We start from the raw sequence: 20,217 nt of genomic DNA on the forward strand, positions 1-20,217 counted from the left end.
CTGTAACTTTCAAAAACACTATAAAACCTGTACATGGGGAGTACTGATATACTCGGGAGACTTCACTGAACACAGATATTAGTGTTTCAAAAAAGTAAAACGTAGCACAACAATGATATCCTTAGTGAAAGTGCTGTTTGTGTGTGAAGAATGCAAAAAAAAAATAACTTTCACTGACGATATCACACTAATATTTGTGTTCAGCGAAGTTTCTTGAGTAAAAGAGTACCCCCTCATGTACAGGTATTAGGGTGTCATTAGGGTGTCATTGAAACTTAAATACAGTGCTAGCAAATTCAATTCTCTGGACTTTCGGCCTGGGTTGTCAGCCAGGTCCCTCAAATTGCAATCAATAAAATTACTTAATTATGTACAAATATTACGTAAATATGCACGTAGAATTTAAATATATATACATATTTATACATTTGAAGTCTACGTGTATATTTATATATATATATATATATATATATATATATATGGACATATGTATATTTTGTATTATTTTTATTTATATATATATATACATATATATATATATATATATAATTTAATTCTAAGTGTATTTTGATATACATATATATATATATATAAATGGAAAATAATCTTGCACTCCATATAGTAAAAAATACTTGCCCGGTGCTTGTCAAGCAAAATGTAGAAGGATATAGAGATGATAGCACTCTCAGGACTCCAATTTAAGATTTAACTTTTAATAGCTTACAGGATAAAAAATCGACGTTTCAGTCTGCTATACACAGGCTTTCATCAGGACTAATACATACAGGACACATACACACTTATATACAAATAAGAGAACAAGCAATTAACTTACCCACCACCGGAATCAACTCCCACTCCCTGTCTGTCCGGTCCGAAAAACGCGCGGGTTCCGCCATCGGTCACGTGTGCGTACGTGACGTCATCACGTGGCGTCGGCGTCATTACCGCGTCACGTGATTGGCCGGGATGCAGTCTCATTGGGAGGGTGTTGCTATGCGACCAATGTGTCCATAGCAACTAAAAACAAACATAAACACTGCTGGAAGGACTTTAACATAATGTGTATAATGGGTATACCCCAAACAATCTGCCCAATCTACTGCACTAGCGAAAGTGCAGTACACCTACAGTCATTGATAGAATATATACATTGAAAGCCAAATATGAAGGCAGAGCGTGTCAGTCAATCTGATAAAAAACAAAACACAAAACAGGCATATAAATCAAAACAGAGAGGAACTGGAAGCCAACAGAATAATAATAAAGTAAGAATAATTACCATGCATAGGCATAGAAAGAATATGTCATGAGCACTGATTTTAAATATTACAGCGGAATTGATAGCGACAGCTATCACCAAACAAAACACCTTGGTATCTAAATAAACCTATTGCAGTACAATACTAAGAGAGAGAGCCACTAACGAAGCCAGGGATAACTCCCAAGTGTTAAGTACAGCGAGTCAGGTATAATGGGTGAGTGCCTATCCCCCTGGGTGGGCACAATCTCCCATACTGCTAACTCACCGTATAAGCAGAATGAACTTAATCTAAACAAAATAGCTACTGGAATTAAACACCTCCAAAACATGGACGGAACTATTCTGAGTACACACAAAATATGTATGCTTGCAATCAGAGCCCTCTTACGGAACAGGGAAGATAAAAATATCCTGGTTACAGGTAAATGCTATATACAACACAGTACTGTATACAGAAATGCCAGGGAAGCGAACAATACCCTTGTATGCAGGGGAGTTAGGGTGTATGCCTATCCCCCAGGGTGGGCATCGCCATCCCCACTCTACCTCCGCAGGGTAAGCAGGTGCACAAAAGGACAAAGAAAAATAGATAACAATAATGAAACCAGCTATTGTCCAAGGCGCCAAAGTGGAGTGCCCGGGTCACCCAAGGCTCCCCAACTTCCATGGCAAAGGTCTCATGAACATAAAGCCTAAGGTATCATAATGATCTCATATAATACTGTACGATGTAGCGGGCCCTAAAAGTAACCTCTATATCACCACCCGCTGAGCTATAAAGATGGTGCCACAACCCATTGGATGGGTACCAACCTCCCACAACAGACAGTGTCAGGGTAATCATATTAAGGAAAAGCATGTCATAGAAAAGCAGACAGTGAAGACTTCTCATTCAACCCATTAGGGTGGACAGTTTGAAGCGTCCTGATCCAATATAGTTCCCTCTGCAGGAGCATCTTTTTACGGTCACCTCCCCTTCTAGGCATGGGAACATGATCGATAGCCATCAATTTCATGGAAGGGAGAGTATGGCCTAATTCAAGGAAGTGTTTGGCAACCGGTAGTTCAGATTTATTATCCCTATATGCCGTCCTGATGCTTGATCTGTGATTGCGTATTCTTTCTCTCAAGGGTAGATCGGTCTTTCCGATGTAAGTTAACCCACACGGACACATTAATCTATAGACCACAAAGTCACTGGTGCACGTTAGACGGTGCTGTATTCGATAGCTAGTGCCTGTGTGTGGATGGGTGAATGTTTTACCTGGGATCATATGCCCACAGGTTACACACCCCAGGCAACGATAGCACCCTAGGTTCTGCAACATTTTTTCTTTCAAATAACAGTGTGTAGGGTCTGTCTTTACTAGTAGATCCTTCAGGTTTTTATTTCTTTTATAACAGATCATTGGTGGTTGTTGGAAAATGTCCGGTAGAGTAATATCGTTTTTTAGTATTCTCCAGTTGTCGCGGATGATGTCCCTGAATTTTAATGATGATGTGGTATATGTAGTGGGGAAGACCAATCTCTTGGGCTGTGCTGTGGACGATGAAGTATCTACAGTTGTAAGGCACCTGTTGAGAGCTTTATGTAGCACATAGCTGCTGTATCCCCGCTCCCGAAACTTATTCCACATACTCTTAAGTTGTTCTTGAGCATTATTAAAGTTAGAATTGTTACGCAGCACCCGGAGGAATTGTGAATACGGCAATGAATTTTTTAATGTGTGTACTCGGAATAGTTCCGTCCATGTTTTGGAGGTGTTTAATTCCAGTAGCTATTTTGTTTAGATTAAGTTAATTCTGCTTATACGGTGAGTTAGCAGTATGGGAGATTGTGCCCACCCAGGGGGATAGGCACTCACCCATTATACCTGACTCGCTGTACTTAACACTTGGGAGTTATCTCTCTTAGTATTGTACTGCAATAGGTTTATTTAGATACCAAGGTGTTTTGTTTGGTGATAGCTGTCGCTATCAATTCCGCCGTAATATTCAAAATCAGTGCTCATGACATGTTCTTTCTATGCCTATGCATGGTAATTATTCTTACTTTATTATTATTCTGTTGGCTTCCAGTTCCTCTCTGTTTTGATTTATATGCCTGTTTTGTGTTTTGTTTTTTATCAGATTGACTGACACGCTCTGCCTTCATATTTGGCTTTCAATGTATATATTCTATCAATGACTGTAGGTGTACTGCACTTTCGCTAGTGCAGTAGATTGGGCAGATTGTTTGGGGTATACCCATTATACACATTATGTTAAAGTCCTTCCAGCAGTGTTTATGTTTGTTTTTAGTTGCTATGGACACATTGGTCGCATAGCAACACCCTCCCAATGAGACTGCATCCCGGCCGATCACGTGACGCGGTAATGACGCCGACGCTACGTGATGACGTCACGTACGCACACGTGACCGACAGCGGAACCCGCGCGTTTTTCGGACCGGACAGGGAGTGGGAGTTGATTCCGGTGGTGGGTAAGTTAATTGCTTGTTCTCTTATTTGTATATAAGTGTGTATGTGTCCTGTATGTATTAGTCCTGATGAAAGTCTGTGTATAGCAGACTGAAACGTCGATTTTTTTATCCTGTAAGCTATTAAAAGTTAAATCTTAAATTGGAGTCCTGAGAGTGCTATCATCTCTATATCCTTCTATATATATATATAAATATCAAAATATAGTTAGAATAAAATGACATATATATATAATTTAAAAAAAATTAAATTGTAATTATAAAAAAATATTTATTTTACACGTGTGTAATTTTACTCTGTGTGCTTTTACTCTAGGCACTCAGCACAGGAAGAGCATCGGAAGCCTGCCTGATGGCTCCAGATGGTCTGTCTCACTGCCGGGCTCCACGTTCTTTGTAATTTTTATTCGTTCATTCCCATCTGAATTTCGGACAATAGCGAATGTCCAAATTAAACTGGGCTTGCGCAGGAATTTCACCATGCTTTCTAGTGTGGACAAATGATGTGTCCCACAGTGCCTTCATCTGCCCCCACTATGATGCCAGCATCCATGACCTAGGTCCGGGCTCTTTGTGTCCCAATGACATTAGAATCACGAAGCCTAGGGCTTCCAAGATCAGGATATATGTCACTTCCATATGTGTGAGCAGCAACTTTTTTTTAAACTTTTTTTTTTTTTTTTTAACCCATTAAGGACACATGACATGTGTGACATGTCATGATTCCCTTTTATTCCAGAAGTTTGGTCCTTAAGGGGTTAAGAGTGGCCTTTTATTGTGGCCAGCCTAAGGCACACCTGTGCAATAATCATGCTGTCTAATCAGCATCTTGATATGCCACACCTGTGAGGTGGATAGATTATCTCAGCAAAGGAGAAGTGCTCACTAACACAGATTTAGACAGATTTGTGAACTATATTTGAGAGAAATGGGCCTTTTGTGTACATAGAAAAAGTCTTAGATCTTTGAGTTCAGCTCATGAAAAATGGGGGCAAAAACAAAAGTGTTGTGTTTAGAATTTTGTTCAGTGTGTATATATATATAGAACTGTTGATCTTGAGGAAAGTCCCGTGTAGTGGACTGAAACGTCGATCATTTTAAATATGCTTTAATAAAATTTGGATTTTTTATCTGGACCGTGAGTGCTGCTACCTCTTTGGATTTCTTATATATATATATATATATATATAATATTTTATTTATTTATAATGAACATTCCAAGTACTATAGATACTGCAGCCCACTGGTTATTGTGGCAGGACTGCCCTGGTGTACTCCCGGTATAATTTGTCAAAATGTTTTAGAATAGTATAAAAACCTTAGTATGTTCCACTAGGTGCCTGCATCTACAGCCCCTGCTTCTGGTTTCTCCTTGCTGGCCATGATTTAGCTATATGAAGATATGCAGTGTCTTGTACAAAAGACCGGGTGCCTGGCAGATCCATGGAAATTGTCAATTTATTCTAAAAGTTACACTGGGAGGATAAACAAGCGATCCTGGCACCATTGCAACAAGCTGTAGAGGTTATGGTGCAAACCAAAATAGTGTGTGCATGCAAAGACTTTGTTTTTTGTTTATTAGTTTTTGCTTGCTTTTTTTAACAATATGTTTTGTGTCCCTTTCTACATTTGGCCTGGGGTATCTATGATCATTGATTATGGCCCTTCCAGTCAAGGAGATTTTCTGATATTTATGTTGCTACAGCATCAGGACGGGTTCAAAATGCGTCCAGAGTCACTGTAAGTTTTTTCATATTTTTATTCCCCCCCCCCCCCCCCCTCGTCCCTTCTGGCAGGTGCAGGTATTTCCTTTTTGTATTTTTGTATTGTTGGTTTTTTGGAAGTGCAGAGGAACATACATAAAATGACGGACCTATGTTTTGGATTGCAAAAACGAATGAGCACAGACTTAGGGTTAAAGCTCAATATGTCAAGAGGAAACTGACATTTATTAAGTATAATGAGTAGACATATGCTTGATAAACATGTCAGAGTATAGCTATAACATAAGATGTACACTCAGATGAGGGAATTCCTAACAGGAAGGTTATAAGTTATGTTAGGAAGTATACAGGATTAAGTAGAGTACGGTATAACATGCTACCCTTACCACGGGTACTTATCATTAGTAAATTTAGATGTATGAAGTATATGGAGATCCCTGCATTGGAAACAGAATTTACTATGGTTAATAGTTGTAGAACAGAGTCTCTATCATCAGGGAGTCACCCCATTCCTCGCATAGGCCACACTGCCACAAAATTGCAATGGAGGTATACAACCTACACTAAATGAGGTTGGTAGAATGTCATGAGAACCCTATAGTATATATCAGGCAGGCATCACTCTCTCCATCCATATATAATACACCAGTAAGGGATCCAAAGACCTCACTACCCACTCCCCCAAAGGGGTCGTTGGATCCCTTACTGGTGTATTATATATGGATGGAGAGAGTGATGCCTGCCTGATATATACTATAGGGTTCTCATGACATTCTACCAACCTCATTTAGTGTAGGTTGTATACCTCCATTGCAATTTTCCTTCCTGTTCTATCCCTGATAGTTACCTTATATTTGGCTATAGACTACAATACCTGCCAACCTTGAGTACCTATTAGTAAGAGGCTATGATTTTTAGCTTTATAAATAAAATATGTTGTATATAATTTTTTGATTATTAGTACATTTCTACAGGGTTGTACTTCTTTTTCCTGGCACAACACCCACCTGGGTGTTTGTGTTGGTGAATCTGTGTAAGTATGTATGTATGTGGCAGTGTGTGTGCATACACCCAAGCCATCAAACACCAGCACAACATACAAATACACTCCTGCAATCTAACACAAATATTACATACAAACACACCCCTGTATTCAAACTCCCCAAAAATATACAAACACACCACTTCACTCAAACACAAATACTTCACACAAATGTACATCCGCATTAAAAAGTCAACATTACGTTCAGACACACCCCTGCAATCAAACTCAAACATTACATACAAACACACCCCTGTATTAAAACACAAATTATATACAAGCACCCCTTGAAACACCAACACTGTACATCACACTATAGCACCAATAAATGTCACAGCGCTGTACAGATATACAACCTAGAAATTTTGACTTGGGGTGCCTTGAAAAAATATTGAAAGATTAAGGGCGCCTTGAACCTAAAAAGTTTGGGAACCACTGCGCTAGTCGATTGGTTTTATATATATATATATCCCTATGGAGTTTCTCAAGTCATTTTCTTGGTTATACATGCATATAGTGCTACAGAGTTACAGAACTTGGACAAATTGCAGTTCATTTGAATACGAATGCACAAGTCTAATGTTAATGGATAACGCCAGAGAAGCACTGTATAAAGTACAAAGCGACAACTATTAAGAGGCTAGCCATCAACAATGACCTATATGTTTTTTTTGTTTTTGTTTTTTAAAACAATGTCTGGCCATTTAAAACGTAACTTTTCATCGAATTTCTTTAAAAAAAAATGTTGTAACCTTTATTTGAAACTTTATTATTATTATTTTATTATTATTTATATAGCGCCAGCAAATTCCGTAGCGCTGTACAATGGGTGGACTAACAGACATGTAATTGTAACCAGACAACTGGACGTACAGGAACAGAGGGGTGGAGGACCCTGCTCAATGAGCTGGGGTATAGTGACACAAAGGGTATAAGTAGGGGTAATGAAATAGGTTGCTATAAAAGTAATAATTGAGAATTATCTGGGGATCTGGGGCTGTAGTAGGGTATAGGAGCAGTGGTGTAATGTGTGTGTGAAAGGTTCAGTGTGTGTGTGGGGGGGGGTGTAGTGTGTGAATGTGTAGGGTGTGTGTGGGGGCAGTGTGTGAATGTGTATGATGTGTGTGTGGGGGCAGTGTGTGTATAGGGCTAGAGTTAACTCTCCCCCCTTTCCCTGTGTCTCTCTTTCCTCCCTCCACCATCTCTCTATTGCCCCTCTTTCTCCCCCTGTGTCTCTTTTCCCCCTCTGTCTCTTTCTCCCTCCTTCCCCTGTGTCTATTCCCCCTCTGTTTTATTTCCCCCCTCCCATTTACTGAGAGAAGTCAGGGGGGGCGGCCGCGTTCCATGCTGGAGCCGCTTGGCCGAGTGGCAGCCTTGCCGGTCCAGCGGCACTCCTGTTACTAATGCTGAGGACTGAAGGAGGAGGGAGGAGCATGTCTCTCTACCATGCTCCCTTGCGGTTCCCACAATTCTCAGCACAGTATGATGTATCAGTATGCTGTGCTGGGAATTGTGGGAACTGCTCAATGAAACATAAAAATGTGTGTTCTGTGGTGTGCATCATTTTGCAGATGCATATTTGACCAGTAACAATGAAAACAGCTTGCTTTTTATGCATTTTGTAAAATTGGATCAACTTCAGCTACTTAAGAGTTACATAGCAAGTATCTAAGTGTATATCTAAAATGTTAGATATAAGCACCATGTTTTGCTTGTAGCAATGCGGTAATATTGTTGCACGCATAAGAATGCAGCAGCATTGCACCCGTATTAACAACAGTAATGTACAGTCAACTTTGTTTATGCCCAATCCCCCACTGCCATAATACAATACCCTGTATCGCCCTACAGAAAAACACTCCTTTCAAAATACTTATGATTTGGAGGCGGTAGGATTTATGATTAGGGACTAGTGAACATAGTGTTAGGAGGAACCCATTTTTAAGTGCTTTATACTGTAACTTCTACGGTCTTAACTTTTCATTGAATTTATAATAATAAAGAATTGTAACCCCTAGGCTCAGGGACAGACAACCTTTGGCACTCCAGGTGTTGGGGACTACATATTCCATAGCCATAATGTTGGCAAAAATAACAGGGGAGAAGTAGTCTAAAACATCTGGAGTGCCGAATGCTGCCCACCATGTACCGACCTTTAAGAACTTGTACGTATACTGTAAATCTTATTATTCTAACTTTAAGGCAGCCTATATTCTATAAGCTAAACCCTAAATCTTCACCCTTGTAGCACTAATAACTTTAACTGGCAGTTTAATTAGAGGACTACTCCACACCCATAAAGAACTTCAGCGTGCTTCATGGGTGAGTATACCATTAAAAAGGCACTTTATAAAAGTGCTGATTTCTATGGGAAATAATGCACTTGTATTATTAATTAAAGGGACACTATAGTCACGAAATCAACTTTAGCTTAATGAAACAGTTTTGGTGTATAGATCATGCCCCATGCAGTCTCAGTGCTCAATCCTCTGCCATTTAGGAGTTAAATCCCTTTGTTTATGAACCCTAGTCACACCTCCCTGCATGTGACTTGCACAGCCTTCCATAAACACTTCCTGTAAAGAGAGCCCAATTTGGGCTTTCTTTATTGCAAGTTCTGTTTAATTAAGATTTTCTTATGCCCTGCTATGTTAATAGCTTGCTAGACCCTGCAAGAGCCTCCTGTATGTGATTAAAGTTCAATTTACACAGCCACAGCGACCCACACTACCAAAAATTAAATTCCCTCAGCTCATGGCCCCTGACCAGCAAACCCCACGTGAAGGACGTATCTATGTTACATGCATGTTATCTGTTCATTTTTTCCTTTGAAATGCATACCTAAAATGCTATAACCATGACCTGAGTCAAAAATAAAGAATTAAAAATTTTTTTTTTTTCAATTTACAGAGCAAGAGATAAAATTATTTAAGGTAAATTACATCTGATTGAAAGTGAAACCAGTTTTTTTTTCTTTTTCATGCAGGCTGTGTCAATCAGAGCCAGGGAAGGTGTGGCAAGTGCTTTATAAACAGAAACTAAGTGATTTAACCCCTTCAGGACCGGCCTGTTTTTGCGATGTTTGTACGTTAAGGACCAGAGCAGTTTTAACACTTTTGTGGTGTTTGTGTTTAGCTGTAATTTTCCGCTCTCTCATTTACGGTTCCCATACAAGTTATATACTGTTTTTTTCACGACAAGAAGGGCTTTCTTTACATACCAGTATATATATTATGTCATATATTGTATTTAAAAAAAATAATAAAATATGGTGAAAAATAAAAAAAAAAAACATGTTTTTGGACTTTTACTTGAAAAATCTTTTACTTATCTACAAAAGCTAATGAAAAAAACTGCTAAATAGATTCAAAATTTTGTCCCGAGTTTAAAAACACCCAGTGTTTACATGCTTTATTGCTTTTTTTTGCAAGTTATAGGCCTATAAATACAAGTAGGAAATTGCTGTTTCAATATATATATATATTAAATGTATCAATAGTGACATTGTTACACCGTTATCTGTCATAAATCCCCGAAACACACCTAACATGTACATATTTTTTAAAGTAGACAACCCAGGGTATTCAAAATGGGGTATGTCCAGTCTTTTTTAGTAGCCACCTAGTCACAAACACTGGCCAAAGTTAGCATTTATATTTGTTTGTGTGTTAAAAATGCAAAAAACGCTAACTTTGGCCGGTGTTTGTGACTAAGTGGCTACTAAAAAAAGCTGAACATACCCCATTTGCAATACCTTGGGTTGTCTTCTTTTGCAAATGGTATGCCATCATGGGGCTAATTCTCATTCCTTGGCTACCATACGCTCTCAAAGGCAACCTAACCAATCTGACAAATTTCAATAAAAAAAAAAAAAGTAAAATCAAGCCTTATATTTGACCCTGTAACTTTCACAAACACTATAAAACCTCTACATGTGGGGTACTGTTATACTCAGGAGACTTCGCTGAACACAAATATTAGTGTATCAGAACAGTAAAATATATCACAGCAATAATATCCTCAGTGAAAGAGCTGTTTGTGTGTGAAAAATGCAAAAAACTTCACTTTCACTGACAATATCATCGCTGTGATATGTTTTACTGTTTTGAAACACTAATATTTGTGTTCAGCGAAGTCTCCCGAGTAAAACAGTACCCCCATGTACAGGATTTAGGGTGTCATAGAAAGTTACAGGGTTAAACACAGTGCTAGCAAATTAAATTATCTGGACTTTTGGCCTGGGTTGGCAGGCAGGTCCCTCAAATTGCAATCATTAAAATTACTTAATTAGGTAAAAATATTACATAAATATGCACGTAGAATTTTAATATATATACATATTTATATATTTGACGTCTACGTGTATATTTATGAAATTATTTATGTAATTATGTATGTGGACATATGTATATTTCGTATTATTTTTATTTATTTATTTATACATAGATATATATATCATTACATTCTAAGTGTATTTTGATATAAATATATATATATCAATATCAAAATACTGTTAGAATAAAACTGAATATATATATAATTTTTTTTTAATTATTAAAAATTATTTTTATTTTTTGTTATTTATTTTTATTAACATATTATTTGTATTTTATAATAATATATATATACCATATATATAGTTATTATATATATTGTATATATTCGTGTGTAATTTAAATATAAGTGTATTTTTATAATTATATACGTATATATAAATATAAAAATACACTTAGTGTGACATTATATATATGATATATATACATATATTATATATAGGTATATATAGATATAATACATGTATATATAGCATATATATATACACACATTTTTTTTTTACACAGATTTTTTTTTTTACACTTTATTTTTGATTTTACAGATGCAGGGAGACTGCCTGTCAGCACAGACAGTCCCCCTGCAGGCAGATACACAGACCCCTATTGCGGTCATGTGATCGAGTGATCACATGGCCGTGGGGTCCTGATCTGCCGAGGGGGGACTGCCCGGGCAGACAGGCAACCCCCCTGGACCGGGAGGAGAGCTGATCGCCGCCGTGGGACCGACGGCGATCAGGTAAGTAGCCCAAAACCGTTATGACGGTTCAGGACCGTCAGCGGTCCAAACGCACGTTTTACCGCTGACGGTCCTGAACCGTCAGCGGTCCTTAAGGGGTTAACTCCGAAATGGTAGTGGACTGAGCAGTGTAACCTGAGAGGCATGATCTACATACCAACACTGCTTTGTTAAGCCAAAGTTGTTTAGGTGACTATAGTGTTCCTTTAATGAAACAAAAGTCAGAGTAGCTGATTCGAAAGTATAGCTGACAGACAGTGTGTTTGGCTATTTTACCTTGCATTCAAATTCACCTTAAATTCTTACTTTAGTAAATAATCCTGAATATCTTGGTACTTCAAACTACTCACTTGGAAATGAGCAGTGATCAGTCTCTATTTGGGACTCTATGCAGTTCAGATACACTCCATGCACTACACAGACCTCCTCCATGCGTTTTACAGACACCTCATGCAATTCACAGCCACACCTCATGTTTGAAATTATGCAGACATATTAAATGAAAGTACCAAGGCAGCAAACAGGATTTTACCATCCTGCCCAGACTGGTATAAACCCCAGTCCTCTTCTCTTTTGTTTCCTGAAAGAGATGCTCCTTCCTGTGGTGCAGACACAAGGCAACACCCAGAGAAGGCTGAAACAGTGGACATCATCCCATGAGCAAGACAGCCAGCATTCTGGAATGAGAAGGGGCGGGGCTAGATGGAAACCACAATTGAGGCAATCCATTGCTTTCTGCCACTTATGACAACTTGTCTGATAGAATAATACAAATCTGGATGTGTGCTCACTCCTCTCATTGGGGGCCTAAATGCTGGTGTACCCAGGATACATTGTAACTGCAGTAGTTCTGCCCCAGATTGGTGTACTATATGGCGCATGAGTTAATTTCAGTAATCAGACAACCATCATCAGTGTGCAACACAGGTGCAATGAGAAGGAGTATGTTTGTAGCTTATTTTGCACACTGGATTATGAAGATACAAGTTGCATTTTTTTTCTTTTACACTTTAAAAAACTTGACATATACAAAGATCTATTCACTTGTAGACAGCTAACATTTGGTCACACTGGCTGGATGTGATGCTGCCCTGATACAGCTTAGGTTGATCATCAAGCCAGAAATTGCTGTGAAGTAACTGCAAATTTTAGGTCAGAATAGCTGAATTGAAAGAAAAAAAATAAATCTTTAACTTAAAGATTAAGTTAAATCCTTCCCAACATAAATCCTTTCCAACTCACCAGTTTTGACCTAAAGTTTGCAAACTCTGCTACCCCAAGACTCTGCTTTATATATTGTTAATTCTTGTTTAATGTTGGTTTAGTTACACAACTTTATTTTATGTAAGAGTACAGTTTAACCCCTTAAGGACACATGACATGTGTGACATGTCATCATTCCCTTTTATTCCAGAAGTTTGGTCCTTAAGGGGTTAAGGACATTACTGCTAAAGCCTTTTAGGTCCCACAGTGCCCCAGTCACAGTGTATCAGATATTTTAAAGGGACACTATAGTCACCTGAACAACTTTAGCTTAATGAAGCAGTTTTGGTGTATAGAACCTGCCCTTGCAGCCTCACTGCTCAATCCTCTGCCATTTAGGAGTTAAATCCCTTTGTTTATGAACCCTAGCCACACCTCCCTGCATGTGACTTGCACAGCCTTCCATAAACACTTCCTGTAAAGAGAGCCCTATTTAGGCTTTCTTTATTGCAAGTTCTGTTTAATTAAAGGACCACTCTAGTGCCAGGAAAACATACTCGTTTTCCTGGCACTAGAGTGCCCTGAGGGTGCCCCCACCCTCAGGGTGCCCCTCCCGCCCGGCTCTGGAAAGGGGAAAAGGGGTAAAACGTACCTTTTTCCAGCACTGGGCGGGGAGATCTCTGCCTCCGATCCTCCTCCGTTCCGCCCCGTCGGCTGAATGCGCACGCGCGGCAAGAGCTACGCGCGCATTCAGCCAGTCGCATAGGAAAGCATTTACAATGCTTTCCTATGGACGCTTGCGTGCTCTCACTGTGATTTTCACAGTGAGAATCACGCAAGCGCCTCTTGTGGCTGTCAATGAGACAGCCACTAAAGGATTTGGGGGAAGGCTTAACCCATTTATAAACATAGCAGTTTCTCTGTAACTGCTATGTTTATAAAAAAAATGGGTTAACCCTAGCTGGACCTGGCACCCAGACCACTTCATTAAGCTGAAGTGGTCTGGGTGCCTAGAGTGGTCCTTTAAGATTTTCTTATCTCCTGCTATGTTAATAGCTTGCTAGACCCTGCAAGAGCCTCCTGTATGTGATTAAAGTTCAATTTAAAGATTGAGATACAATTATTTAAGGTAAATTACATTTGTTTGAAAGTGAAACCAGTTTTTTTTCATGCAGGCTCTGTCAATCATAGCCAGGGGAGGTGTGGCTAGGGCTGCATAAACAGAAACAAAGTGATTTAACTCCTAAATGACAGTGAATTGAGCAGTGAAATTTCAAGGGAATGATCTATACACTAATTATTAATATTTATTTAGCTAAAGTAATTTAGGTGACTATAGTGTTCCTTTAAAGTTTGGTCTTTACTGCACTAATACACCGGAGATGGTTACACTCAGAACTAAATAAAGTACCGTACATATTTATTTCCCTGCACATAAATTACAGATGAAAAAGAACAATGTTTAATTCCTTTTTAACGTGAACATTTGGATCACTTCTTTGAATGTTTATACATTCCTCTTCTACCTCATCTATTTACCAATCCTTCATTAACACCCACTACAATTAGTTGTGACATGTTTCATTGTCTACACACAAAAAACATTACAAAAAACAACCTGTCTTCATTTGCTTTGAGTGTTACAGAGGTGAGACAGGTTAGAATTACTGGCAGCATTTTAATAAGGCATTGCTAAATATTCACAGCAGTTTTGTTACTGTACAACTTTAAATACGACAGAATCAGTAAGCATTTAACATTTTAATGTTGCTAGAAAATAATTATACAGAATTCTCATTCATGTTACTAGAAAAAAATATTACAGAATTAGTACGTTTTTTTTTTTTTGTTTTTTTTATCAGACACAGATGTTTGCTCTCTCTGGTCCATTTTTTATCATAGCAAAAAGACCAAATAAGTTAATTTATGTACAATTCCTTTCTATCAAAATATTTGAATCTTGAATCATACACTGAGCGATAACGTACGTTTGCAACAAAGTTTACTTATTAAAATGTCACTAGTGTTTGGTACATAGTACAATTTCTCTCTAAATCTTAAGAAGGGGTTTTGTGTTTAGAAGACAAACGTTATGTTGTGTTGAAGGACAACTGGCATATCGATTTTTACTTTTGTTTATTAAAAGTTTATTACATTTAATGAAACTGAAGTATTTGGGGGGGTGGGTGGGGATGTGATGACAGCTGTCCTTTGAGAAATGTTTGTCCACCATCCAAATTAATGAAATTTTTCTCTACTTTAGGGGACAGAGATAAAGACAGAAGGGGTGTACAAGAGAGATGCTGTTGGGAAGATTGATTAAGCTGTGAAAAATTGGAGGAAAAAGGGCCTATTTATTTCAAAATGCTGAATGGCATCCATAGTATTAGTCATTTTCACTGGCGCTGTGTCCATCCAAGCATCCAAACAGTTTGTAAATCTCAATCTCCATTTATATTGGAGAGAGATTCAGCTAACGTGTTCCTATAAGAATAATCATATGGAGCAAGCACCGCAGAGTTTCCTACAACATCAGGAGGAGTGTATTCACAAATTCTGCTGCTAACAGACAAGTGTGTTTTTGAAGTCTACTTGTAGCAATTCCACTGTGAGCAGTGACAGAATTGTACACTGCAACATCCCTCTATGTACAGCTTTTTTATTGATTTATTTTGCAGTGTTATTAATGGCAATTTGGCAAGTCATAGGTTTGCAAAGAGGTTCAGGATAGTCCTTGCACGATGTTATCGCAGGTCCATGATTGTGACATCCTGCTCACACACAGATATATGGCTGCCGGCCTATGGAGAAAATAAATAAATAACATTTTTAAAAAAGCAGAGATGGTGTTACCCTTGTTACAATCCCTTCATATTAATATTTGCTTACTCTGGACCCTAAAGCACTTTAGTTTTCTAAAGTACTTTATGTCTGAAGAGTGTGTCCTCAATTTTTTATAAAGTTCAGATCGTAACAGAAACTGACATTTTTTTATAAATTAACCTGGTTACACCTCCTGGCTGTCAGAGAACTGTCCCTGTTACTTCCTGGTTGTTTAGCTCAGTGGAGCTAAACTCAAAACGCAGCAATTGCCCAGAGCATCTGCCTTGCAAACAGGGCCGGACTGGGGATACAAAGCAGCCCTGGAAAAAAGTCTATGCCAGCCCCATAAGTAATTGCGCCATATATTGTTGCATGTAATAAGGCTATGTCTTGCCACCCCAGATGATTGAGTAATATATAGATCTATGTATCAAATATATATTGCTTTTTCTAATATAAAATATTAATTATACAGTAAGCATGCTCACATGCAGACACAGACAATCTCAATGACACACACAAGCTCAAGATACACAGCCTCATAGACAGACAGACAAACAAACAGACAAACAAACAAACAAACAAACAAACAAACAAACAAACAAACAATCTCACTGACCTGCATAAGCTCATTGACACAAAAACACAAGCTCACTCACTAGCAGGCGCACACACACACATGCAAGCAAGCTCACTCACTAGCAGGCACACACACACAGCTTAATGTAGTGGTTCTGGTGTCTATAGCTTGTCCCTGCAGGCTTTTCAATGTAAATACTGACTTTTCAGAGAAAAGGCAGTGTTTACATTGCTTCCTAGTGACAACTCTTGTGACAGTCACTCAGACGGTCACTAGAGGTGCTTCCTGTGTCAGTGCTGCGCAGTGTGCAGCACCTACATTCAGGGCCTAAACGCTCTGGAGGCGCTGAATGTTCCCCATAGAGATACATTGATTCAATGCATCTTTATGAGGAGATGCTGATTGGTGTAGTGTTTTGCAGCCAATGATATGGCAAAGCATTGTATTGGCTGAGATCATCAAGCTTGATGATCTCAGCCATAGAGGCAGTGCCAGTCGAGGGGAGACCAGCACGGTGTGGAGGGAAAAAAAAAAAGGCGAGTAAAAACACTTTTTATACACACACACAGACAAACCCCATGACACACATATACCATCACACAGACACACACACACCATGACACAGACATTCACACTGACCCACATTATTGCTACATGTGGACGACCGGCCAGAGGGTTGTGCATGGCAGACAGCTGGGTGTGCTGGCGGCCGCAGGGGGAGCTGTTCTGTCTCTGCCCCCAGCTTAATGAGACCGGGGCTGGAATATGACGTCATATTCCGTCCCTGGTCTCATTAAGTAGCGCACAAGGACGGGTAAGCCGAGCAGAGACGGCACAGCTACCCCTGCGGCTGCCAGCAAGCTCCCCCTCGGCCGCCAGCACACCCAGATGTCTGCCCAGCCCCAGGTGCCGATGGCCCACCATTAAATATCCCGGTGGGCCAGTCTGGCCCTGCTTGCAAAAACCTCTCATTGAGCTGCATTGGGAAGTCTGTGATTGGAAAGCCATAGAAAGTCTGGGTGGGGTTACAATGATAAGTCTTGCAAAGGCAGTAGACAAGAGAACTGCAAAGAACTCCATTAATTTTTTTTTTTTTTTAATATATATTTAGGCAGTGATGAGTCCCTTTAAATCCAGTAAGGATTTGTTATGTGACCATCCATTAAATTACTGCAGCCTTAAAATGAACAGTGAGCAAATAACACTAATCAGCCACAACATAAAAATCACCTGCCCAATATGTAGGTCCCCCTCCTGCTGCCAAAACCGCTCTCATGTATGGACTCCACAAGGACTCTGTACGTGTAATGTTGTATCTGGCATTAAGACATTAGCAGCAGATCCTTTAAATCCTACAAGTTGCAATGTGTGGCAATCTGATTGAGATATGGGGACTTTTTAGGCCAAGAAAACACCTTGAACTCTTTGTCATATTTCTCAAATAATTTCTGAACATTTTTTGTAGTATGGTAGTCCTTTATCCTGCTGAAAGATGTCACTCCTATCAGGGAACACCGTTGCCTTGAAGGGATGTGCGCAATCTGCTACAATCTCTAGGTAGGTGTTACATGTCAAAGTAACATCCACATGGCCATGACCCACGGTTGCCCAGCAGTACATTGCTCAGAACATAATACTGCGTCCTCCAGCCTGCCTTCTTCACATAGAGCATCATGCTGCCATCACTTTCACAGGTAAATGATGCACACGTACCTGGCCATCCATCTGGTCTAAAAGAAAAGGTGATTTACCAGACTGGTCAACCTTTTTCAACCAGTATGTGGCTACGCAGAAAACTGTGATGCACTGTGTATTCTGACACCTTACTATTATGGCCATCATTAAGTATATCAGTGATTTTATCTACAGGAGCTCTTCTGTGTGATGAGACCAGACGGGCTAGCCGTCACTCCCCACATGCATCAGTGAGCCTTGGGCATCCATGACCTTGATGGCGGTTCACTAGTTATCCCTCCTTGCACCACTTTTGGTAGGTAAACACCACTGCATACCGGGAACACCTCACAACACTTGCTGTTTTGGAAATGCTCCGACCAAGTCATCTAGCCATCACTATTTGGCCCTTGTCAAAGCCATTCAGTTCTTTTCGTTTGTCTATTTTTCCTATTTACAACACATGAAATTCAAGAAATGACTGTTCACTTGCTGCCTTAATATATTCCTCATCTTGACAGGTGCCATTGTAACAATATAGTCAATGTTATTCACTTCACCGGTCAGTGGTTTTAATGTTGTGACTGATCAGTTTATATTGTATTCATCTGACTAGTGGATATTGAACATTTTTCAAAATCAGCTATTTATCCTACAATTTGCAATTCACTGTATAGTGACTAAACTCCATTGCGAATTCTATACTTTCTCAACATGTATATATGCCATGTACTTCCACCTAGTCTTCCCTACTGCATAGATTTTTCTAGTACCAGTATTTAATAGCATGCTTATTTTAATATATTCTTTCAAGTTTGTTTCCAACCGTACAGTATTCCACACGTACTGAAAAAAGAGGAGGATCTTTGCAATGTGGATGAAACCCTTTTTCCCGACAGTCACCAATCTCTTTCATGCCATACTCTGTCAGCTTGAAGAATCCGGTTCTGCAAGAGAAAGCCCAAATAAGCATTATTTACCTTAATGTAGGAAAGAGAATGAGCAGCAGGGGGTTTAATCTGAGAACACAGCATCAATATAACTTTAATACATTAACAATAAAAGTTTTATGTTAGGGGCCAAATTACATTTTCAGTATATGAAACTCTGGAATGGGCTGGTTAGGTTTATAAAAGTTCTCCAGATTTCACTCACTGGAAATTCACACAGTCAAGAATAACATACAATCAATGAAAAGTCGGTACTCTCTGCAAATCATAGAACACACCACTCTGTTTGACTGAATATGCCTTATACTCCTCAGTAATTTCACCTCAGATTGTAATTTTGAATGTCCTACAATTGCTATAAAATGATTCCAAGTCAAATTTAAAGAAATACCACATACAGGTGTCAGCAATCTGTGCAATAATATAAAGTGTACAAATATTTATGTTGGAATTCATAGCAATTGTCACTTTAATCTAGTATGCTGTTCATGTTTGTCCTGGTCAAAGCTTGATGAAACAAGTGTATTTGTTAAAACACTCCTGGACACACTTGTGATGAAATAAAGGTCCTAGTTCTAAGATGTTTCTTATTTTTCCTTTTATTAATTCATGGCCAAAGGTGAGGGAGCCCCAAGAATCGGCAACCTTAATTGTGGGTCCAATATTGAGTGCGGGCTACTTTCTAGAATGTCCTATAAACGCAGTATGATCAAACGCTTGAACCTGGACCTTTCCGAAAGCTCCTCGCAGGCCTTGTCGAAATCACCTTATAGCTTCACCCTGAAATGCCATCCAGCCCTACCAACCCAAGAATCGGTATATGGACACTTTCCCGCATCGATAGATGCCTTTTTAGTACTCCCGACGACAATACAAACAAAGGTGTAAAATTGGGGCCTACCAGCTACCAACGCCACGAGGCCTGGAGACACTCCTAGACAACTTCCTTGAGGCACACAGCCCAAGCAAGCTAGAACAGCCAAAGTCAACTCCACTACCTGGCACCTCAACTATGAGACGCCTAACACAAAAATCCAACAGAGGTATAGGGGCCATGCTCCAGAGGCCCATGCCAACTAAAACACCACCAGTGGAGGCCTCAAACACAGCTGTGGCACCAACTCTAGAGTCAGTAAACGGGGACCAAGAGGCAGTGAATACACCTAAAACTGAACCTACCTTAAGCCTGCAACATACAGACAGCTCAGCCCCAATCACCAAAAGGGATCTCAAAATTCTCCTCTCATATCTCCGCAAAATGATGGCAGCTGACCTAATGCCCCTACGAACGGAGATACAGGCCAACACTGAACGTTTTAAGGCGGTAGAAGAAGATATCACGGATGTCCGAACCACAGTAACTAACCTGAACAGTGAGATCCCGCAACTCCACACTTACCATTACAAC

The 20,217-nt window shown here is 39.4% G+C and overlaps 1 protein-coding gene across 3 annotated transcripts in view; it reads right to left on the reverse strand.

Annotated features, from left to right (window-relative positions):
- Nucleotides 1-14,965: 14,965 nt before the first annotated feature.
- The window catches only part of STAMBP (STAM binding protein), a 35,222-nt gene continuing 29,970 nt past the window's right edge, over nucleotides 14,966-20,217 (reverse strand). For all 3 annotated transcript variants that reach the window (XR_010090450.1, XM_063448514.1, XM_063448515.1), the window contains exons 9-10: nucleotides 18,707-18,806; nucleotides 14,966-15,583 (exon numbers count right to left, since the gene is read on the reverse strand). Coding sequence is in view for 2 of the 3 variants with exons in the window: in XM_063448514.1 (XP_063304584.1) it covers nucleotides 15,527-15,583; nucleotides 18,707-18,806 (157 nt within the window). In the remaining variant the exon portion in view is untranslated. The remainder of the gene's footprint in view (nucleotides 15,584-18,706; nucleotides 18,807-20,217) is intronic.

This window comes from Pelobates fuscus, chromosome 3, assembly GCF_036172605.1.
Source record: "Pelobates fuscus isolate aPelFus1 chromosome 3, aPelFus1.pri, whole genome shotgun sequence".
Lineage (NCBI taxonomy): Eukaryota > Metazoa > Chordata > Amphibia > Anura > Pelobatidae > Pelobates > Pelobates fuscus.